Here is an 8,754-nt window from a genome sequence, read left to right on the forward strand (position 1 = left end):
GATGACAACCAAGCAAATAGCCTGAGTATAATTTTGAGAAACCTGATGTCGAAACTATACCGCTTTCCATCTTACTCCCTGGAGTTATACCTGATCCCTCAGAAGCATACTGAACACAGCTTAAGTACATGCTCTCATTTTCCACCATGACAGCACTCTGCCACTCATAAACCCCGTCCAGAGTTCTATATACTCCAAACTAAAGATGTTCAGCCATCACAGAACATCTGGAAAACAGATATTTGACCAATATCTGCCTCACTTAATAACTTTTGAGAAGTAAATCTAAAAATCTGGCAATGATAGCCTGTGTGTGATCACTGTATTCCGTAAGAAATGACCAACTTCTAAAAGGCAAGGCTTTCTCTCTTGCACTGGATCCTATGCTATATCCAACAGGAACCTAAAACAGATTAAGTATATGTTCCCTCCTGTGTACCGAGGTTCCTGAGAGACCCCTAAAACCACTTGACAGTAATTCAATTCCAGGCATGAAGATAGGAACTGAGGAGCCAAGCCAAATCCAAGTACACCTCCACCACAGTTAGCCAAAAAACAAGCTACTAAAAGGATATAGGACTTGGAAATAGGAGTTGCCAAAGAAGGCCTTAGGCAAAGAAAACTTTATTTTTAATCTAGGAAGGAAGGAAGGGCTGAGCAGAGTCTAAAAGAATTTGGTTTGACCACCAAACATTGTGACTCAGGATTTCCTCCTAAGAATAGAGGAGCAGGGCCCCAGTGTCATTAAAGTAAAACGTGATACTTCAGGGTGATTCTCCCTACCTGAGGCAGTGTGAAGTGGGGTTCTCTTATGTTTAAGAATATACAGTCTCTCCAACTAAATTTGGCATGTAATTTTAAACTGCCTTGGGCTGCTCTGTAATTGTTTCTGTATGTTGGTCTCTTCTCTGCACTTACTTGCTCTACCTTATAAAAGGAAACACATGACCTAACTTAGGAAATCACGCACCTCCCCCCAAACCCCCACAGCAACCTTGACCTCTGGAAGTACTAGAGGTAAGCTATCAGTATTTGAGTTTTGCTTCACCTAGAAATCTGGGCTTCAGAGCAGAGATGCCATCAGAAAATGACCATGAGAGAATCTGCTTACAATTGACCAGACTGGTAGAGGAAAATAAAAATTAAACTTAGCTCATATTGACTCCCTGTTTGAAGCTGGATCACCAAATTTCTTATAGCCACTTCATCTCTGGGAAGAGACAGCCTTTTTTTTTTCTTTTAAATAAGTTATCCTTGACCATCAAAGATAACGCAAATCAAAACCACAATGAGATACCACTTCATATCAACTAGGATGCCTACATTCAAAAAGACATAAGAAGTATCAGTGAGGATGTGGAGAAAGTGGAACCTTCATATGCTGCTAATGGGAATGTAAACTGATGCAGCTGTTTTGGAAAAAAGGCTGGCATTTTCCCAAAAGGTTAAGCACAGAGTTACCATAATACCCAGCAATTTAACTCCTGGATATATACCGAAGAGAAATGAAAACATGCCCAAACAAAAACATGTACACAAATGTTCACAATAGCATTTTTCGTTATAATCAAAAAGTATAAACAACCCAAATGTCCATCAACTGGTGAATAAATAAAATGTGGTATATTCATACAATGTAAAAATATTATTCAGCCATAAAAAGTAACATACTGATACATGCTACAACATGGATGAACCTTGAAAACATGTTAAATAAAAGAAGCCAATCACAAAAGACCATATATTACATGATTCCATTTATATGAAATGTCCAGAATAGGCAAATCTATAGAGATCAAAACCCTCCCTATTAATGGTTGCCTAGGGCTGGGGATTAGGGAGATGGAAGGCAATGGAGAGTGACTGCTAATGGGTATGGGTTTTGGAAACAAGAGTGATGAATATTCTAAAACTGATTGTAGTGATGATTGCACAATTCTATGAACATAGCAAAAACCACTGAATTGTACACTTTAAATAAGTGAATTATATGGTATGTGAATTATATCTCAATAAAGTTGTTTATACATATTAGAGAGAGAACACACAAGTGATAAAGCAAATGAAGTAAAATGCTAATCAGTGACTCTGGGAAAAGGATGCACTGAAGTTATCTGTACTATTCACATCAATGTTTGGTGTGAAATTATCTCAGAAAAAGCTTAAAAAAAAAAGAAAGAAAGAAAGAAAAGATATCCCTCAAAATAATCATGCATAGTATTCTTTCTTAACATGAAACAGAAACCTGCACTAGAAAAATCTGCAATAATGTCTGCTCCTGCCCCTGCCAAACAATTATTTTACTTGAAACCCCTACTCTTCAGATTACTGCAAAGCATGCAAAGAGAGAATCATTCAAGTAGCAGAAAATAAGAATAGTAAGGGAGACAAATATTCTCTAGTTTTCTCAGGACCTCAGTTTCCACATCTGTAAAATCAGAAGGCAATATCATCTCTAAGATTGCTTCCACGTCTGACATTCCACGATTCTGATGTTCTAACTTCATTGATCAACATGGGTTAAAGAGAAATATGATCTGACCAGTCCTCTGGCTTTTCTGGACAGTGAGCACTTTTTCTCTCTTCTAAGGGTGACATTAAGGATGATTTCGGGGGCGGGAGGGGGGTGCGGTTCACTCAGTTGGTTAGAGCGTGGTGTTAATAACACCAAGGTTGCCAGTTTGATCCCCACATGGGGCACTGTGAGCTGCGCCCTCCTTAAAAAAAAGGGGGGGGGGAGAGATGATTTCAGTGTATTCTCAGTGTTCTAAGACTCATATAGGATACTGGCTAGTCTCCCATCTGTCTATGTCTCCAAGCCCTTCTTTTAAATTCTTTGCAAGGCCCTGTGCTCAAAGCCTAGGAAAATTGTAGTAGTAGATGCATGAACCTAAGATATTGGGTGCATATCAGTTCAGAGGAACTTACAGATTCTAAGATTAAAAAATAGGTCAGAGCATTCTGGAATCTTAAAGCTCAGGCAGAGATAGGGAAAGTAATCTCAGAAATCCCACCTCATGGTAAGCCTTCTCCTGCAGTCACCTGGTGGTGACCATAAGAAGAAAAGGGGGAAATACAGATGCCTGGGAAACTCACCCATCAAAGTGGTAGAAAGAGGGACTGGACTCTACCATCTGCCTCCATAGTTAGGATGGGCCGACAATAATGGAAAATGCAAATCAAAAGTGATTCTTCCACATGTGCTTATCTACCTGACAAGCTCAACAAACTAACACGCAGATACAATTTCCTAAAGTTGGCTAGACTTGTGCTTCACTCATAAATTACCTTTCTCTCCCCTTCCAAGCCAAAGCACTTCAACTAACCAGAAAAGAAAACAAAATTAATTTTCACACCTTGCATAACAAAAAACTACGTGACTTGCATAAATGCTTAAGTCTGCAAGAAAGGGGAAGAGGTGACAGGGAGAGTCTCCTACAAAATCCAATGACCTTAGTCTATATTCAACACAGCAAGCTCTATGCTTGCGTTCAGAAGAATGAACCTTAACTCTTCTCCACAAAACCAGAAGAAACACCAAGCATCTTTGATTTGCTTATTCTGGATTCGCTTTTTATATGTATCAGAAGCTACCTGATACAACAACTTCATTTGCTTTAAGAGAACATAGACTCCTCAGTACCTCCTTAAAGCACCTGGGTGCAATTCACAATTTCCTGTCATTTCACTTACTATGACATCACCAGTTTGGGAGCTATAAGGCAGGCTGGGCAGAGAAAATGCACCCTGTAGAGTCTCAATACTGCCTGCATCCAGCTATTTGTATTCTGTTTTGTTTTATTCAAAGATTCCCTCTGGGTAGTCCAGATTCCCCTATCAACCCACCAGAAATGAAATGAAGGGGAAAAAAGAAATCCTTCAATCAGTGCCTATTCTAACAAAGGCCACCTATTGAATAAATGGTCTTGGCATTCCACTACTGCAACCACATTTTAAAAGACAGAAAAAAAAAAACCCTTTACACATTTTACACAACTCATGCCCCTTTCTTCAACCTCCCAAAAAGCTTTCACAGGAATATAATTTTAGCTCTCTGCAAAGCCGGATAATTAACAGATATTTACTTAAAGAGAACGAACATTTCTGAGGATCTACTTGATGAGATGCTTTTTCTTTACATTCTCTTTTTTGTAGATGAATTATCTGACTTGCCCAGTCAGAGAGAGTCAATAGCAGAGGGAAAATGTTTAACCCCAAAACCAATGCTCCCAGTAACAAATCACTTCCCAGCTTCATTCTTATGCTTTATCATTTGCAAACTGTTTTCTTTATTTTCTAAAATTAAGTGTCTCTGTATAATTTATTAGACCCTCAAAAGCACAGCATAAAAATAATACTGGTTTATTCCCCCAGTTTAAAGTTTCTTTTACTGGGGAGAACTGTGTTATTTTCAGTTTTTCTCAACATGTTAGTGTTTTGTAAAGACTAAGCCAGGCAATGAGATGCAGTTTAGTGTCATGAGAGAGTCACTGGACCAACAGTCAGGCAATTAACTAACAGGTCGTTGGTGCTACTGTCTTTCCTAAGACACATTTTCCTCTTTGATGTCCCTTCCAGCTCCAATACCGTGTGCTGAATTCCAACAACTACATCAAAAAGTCACAAATTTAATAAATATGAAACAGATGAAAAATTACACCTGTATTATAAGAATTTGAAGACATAAAAAAGTGAACTTGAAACAATAAAGCCACCCCAACAAAAGGCCTAGTATTAACTGTATTTACTGCTTCAAGATTTTTTTCTCCGCCTGCTATTAATTTGAGAAAACAGTATATTTGTTCTGACCTTGTTAAAGGTCACCAGTTTACCACGGTTTTTAAGAGTCCATTTTTGTCATTTCAAGTATGTACCTAATTTTTTTTTTTTTTTCATAACAAACACTGGAATTCTTCTGGTGACGAAAACAAACCTGTCCTTTCATCTCTAAAGCAAAGTAAAATTAGTCACTTTCAAGAAAGAAATTTTACAGTGAATCCATCATGACAGAACACTGGAAAGAGTAGCCCTCATCAAATCAGGACCACACAACAAATTTCCATCCACATGAAACCTGCAAACTGGACACTCCAGAAAAAAAAACTTTTTCAAAACTTGTAATTTCAAAGGCTCTAATGACGTTGCTGTGGAATTTACCGGGATTTTACAACTCTGACACCCTTCTGCAATTAATGCCAAATCTAATGCCCAATCTTCACTTCCCCACCACTTCCCCTTTGAAAGATGATTTCAGAAACATCACTGTGCAACCCAGGCTCTCCACCAAGGTTGCTGCCCTTTTATTCACAAATGACGCTGGCGTCATAAAGGACACAAATTACTTTTCATAAAGAAGGCATGGCCCCGGGGTACAAGCCCTTTCTAGTACTAAGGGAGTTCTCACCCTTCCTTGTGTGGCCCAAATTCACTTTATTATTTCCCATCAACCCAGGGCTAGGTTAGAACGGTTTTGAGGAACAGTTATCACAGGCTTCTTGGGAAGAGGCCAGAGAAACTCATCAAGTTTTTGTTTTGCCTTTTTTTTTTTTTTTTTTTCCAAGTCTGGGTGGAACTTACTTTCACTAGGACGTAAGATGCCTTCCCTCCCTAACGGGTGTTCGAGAACAAGTTTTCCTTTATTTTATACTGTCACTCAACCTTCACCAGACTGAGAACACACACCCCTCCCTCTTCCTGGTCCGGGACGACGTGACCACAGCGCTGGGGGGCGTAGAGGCCATTCGGACCCCTCAAGGTTCAGAGCCCCTCATCCCGTCTCCCCTCCTCCAGCCCGACGCTCCCTTCCCCGCGCCCGCCTGGGTCCTCCCCACAGACCCTCGCCGGGCTACCGGGACAAAGCGGGGGAGAGGTTTCCTGGGGGTCCCCGCCCGCAGCGGCCGCGGAGAAGCGGCCCCGGGCTCGGCAAGCACTCACCCGACAGCTCGTCCGGCTCCAGCCCGGTCTCGGTGTCTAGCCCGCAGATGACAAAGTAGTCGGCGAAGCGACTGGGTGCCGAGCTCCCTCCGCCGACAACACCGCCGCTGCTCATGGCGCCGGGGCCGAGCCGGGCCGGGCCGTGCGGAGCGCTGAGCCCCCGCACCCGGGCGCCCGCCCGTCCTCAGGCCGCCCCTCCCGCCGCTGCCGCCGCTACCGCGGCTCGGGCCGCCGCCCCCGGCCCTGGCCCGGTCCCCGCGGCCGCTGCGGCTGCCGTGACGGGGCAGGGGGGCACCGGGCCGCCCCGCGCTGCATCCTGGACGCCTTCCCCTCCGCCGCTACTGCCAGCCGAGAGCGCTGCAGCCGGAGCGAGCCTAGAGGAGGGCGGAGAGCTCCGAGCAGAGCCCCCACCGCGGACCCCTCCCGCTGCGCCTGCGCAGGCGCTGTCGGGGGGGGGGGGCGGGCGCCTGGCGGAAAGGATGACGTGATGCTCTTTAAGTCCGGCGGGCCGCAGATTCCCCCGCTGTCGCCGCAGCGCGGCTGGCCACTATCGTGTTGCTCGCAACCGCCACTCTCTCGGGGCTGTGACTCCTTTTGAGAGAGCTGAGGAGGTGTGGGATGAGTGGGCGCGTCCCGCATAGCCCGGACCCGGGCCCATGCTCCGCCCTCACCTCCGCCTCCCGCTCGAGTTCGGGGATCTGCTCACCCTGGCCCTGTCACAGGGGTAGTAGCAGGACCGAGCTTCGAAGCCCACCTCATCCTCTCCCGGGGCTGTCGGCCGAGACCCCAGATAGCGCCTTCTCCCTGCGCCCACTCCCTGGCATCTGTGCCCGGCCCTTTCCCCAATACAGCTGTGGATTCCCCCTTTATGGGCGGTGGTGGATCACATCGTCCTATATTTACCCTTGTTTTACAAATGGGGAAACTGAGGTTCAGAAAGAAGCAAGAACTTGCCCCAAGGGGGAATAGACACTATATAGAGTCTAAGAGAGAACACCTGGACAAGAACCCTGGGATCGTGATCAGCACCCCGCTCCCTCACCCCCACTCCAGCTAGGCCTTTTCCCCGCGACCATGCTGTCACCTTTTCTCTTGAGCCTCCAGTGGCCCCTGCCACTTAGGAGCTCCCCTTCTGCTTCTGAGAATTCTCAGACCCGGAGCCGATACTCCTGAGAGAAGGGGGGAGGGGGTGGATGAGGAGAAGAGAAGCCTTGGTCCTTGTCTTGGGACCCTCTGATTTGGTTTCCCACAGAACGTAGGCAGGAAACTGGAGATCAGAAGAAGCCAGGAGGGTAATATAGTAGAGTAGTTGCCAGCATGGTATCTAAAAACAGAATGCTCAGATTTGAATCCTGACTTTGTCATTTACTGTGTAACCTTGGGCAATCTCTAAGGTCCAGCAGTCAAGGTTTTTGTGAAGATTACATAAGATAAATGTACATACAGGTAAAGTGGTCCGAATAGTGCCTGGAACATAGAATGCACTCCATAAATATTACAAATTATTATTATTCCAGCAAGAGGTATGCTCAAGATTGCCTCTGGCAGGCTGCTAAAAGCCCTAGAAGGCAACTGGCTTCCCCAAGGGCTGATTCTGAGTTCTCTCCTGGCTTCTCTCCTGGGTACTTGTCTCAAGCATCGATTCCCTTAGGGAGGGTGGCTTGAAGGTCACAGCCAACGTCACTGGGAACCATAGCACCTGCTCCTCCCTGTATGAAATCTGTCTGAACCTGTGGAAGAAAAGTGAGGAGGAGAAAGAAGGTTGCTTCACAAAGCCCATTTAGGATGATGCCCCACCCTATCCTGTGTGCTGGGGACACTGAGACAGTAGAGGGGTCTCAAAGAGCTAAATAGTTATAGAACACAAAAGAGGGGCATCTCTCCAGGTTGGGAGATGGTCAGGGAAGCCCTCAGAAGGAGGTATAATCTGACTTGAGTTCCAAAGCTCCAAGAGGAATTCTTCAGTTAAAAAGGAGAGGGAAAGAAGATGGTTCAGGAAGCATGTGCAACAAGGAGTGGCAGAATGTAATGCCACATACAGTCAATGGCAAGTAATTTGTTTTGATGGGAGATGGAGAATTAAAAGGAAATGAAACCAGGGAAAGAGAAGAGGGACAGAGCAGGAAAGGCTTCAAATGGCAGGCTAAAGAATTTGTCCTATAAAGTGTGCATGTCAGGGGGAGGTAAATTAAAGAAATTTAAGCCAAGGAGTGACAAGATCTGACCCATGTCTTAGAATGATCTTAGAAGAAGGGACATGAAAAAGGCTTAAATGCCCTCAATTTGAAAGTTCATAGACTTTTTATCCAACGTGTCTAGGGTGATCAGGTGCTGAGAGACCTCTTACACTAACTAAACTCATAAAACACAAATTAGAAACAAAAGCCTGACTGTATTAATTTGCCCTGGGAAATGTAACTGCTCAGAGGCCCAGAATACTCAACTGTAAAGTGATCTCCTTCCCAGTAGGAAATATTTTTGGCGGAGTGATTGCTTCTTCAAGAGTCAGGGGGGAAAAAAAACAAAAAACAGAGCTTTAGTGTTTAAATACCCACGCCCAATTTTACTAGCTGCATGAGCTGAGGCACATCAGTTAACCTGTCTGAAATGAGAATAATCGTTCTTACCAAAGATTGCTTTTAAGATTCCTAAATTAATTTAAAAAGGAATTTTAAATATCTAGAACATATATACTCTTAGTAAGTGGCATCCTGGGGTACCCATTTCAGCATGAAGTACATGAGAGAGAGCAAGTGGACATCTGAGGGAAGATAATTCCGGGAAAAGGCGTGAGCCAGAAATGTGCCTGGAGTGTTCAAG

General features: G+C 44.4%; 1 protein-coding gene across 3 annotated transcripts in view; it reads right to left on the reverse strand.

The window, feature by feature from the left end:
• DENND5A (DENN domain containing 5A) overlaps window positions 1-6,181 on the reverse strand; it is a 77,056-nt gene extending 70,875 nt beyond the window's left edge. For 2 of the 3 annotated variants that reach the window (XM_019728812.2, XM_019728807.2), the window contains exon 1: window positions 5,935-6,180. In XM_019728812.2, the coding sequence (XP_019584371.1) occupies window positions 5,935-6,049 (115 nt within the window). In that variant the 5' untranslated portion in view covers window positions 6,050-6,180. Of the gene's footprint in view, window positions 1-5,934 lie in introns of all 3 variants that reach the window. The other variant, XM_074335971.1, reaches the window with a different exon arrangement.
• Between the last annotated feature and the right edge of the window lie 2,573 nt (window positions 6,182-8,754).

This window comes from Rhinolophus sinicus, linkage group LG06, assembly GCF_036562045.2.
Source record: "Rhinolophus sinicus isolate RSC01 linkage group LG06, ASM3656204v1, whole genome shotgun sequence".
Lineage (NCBI taxonomy): Eukaryota > Metazoa > Chordata > Mammalia > Chiroptera > Rhinolophidae > Rhinolophus > Rhinolophus sinicus.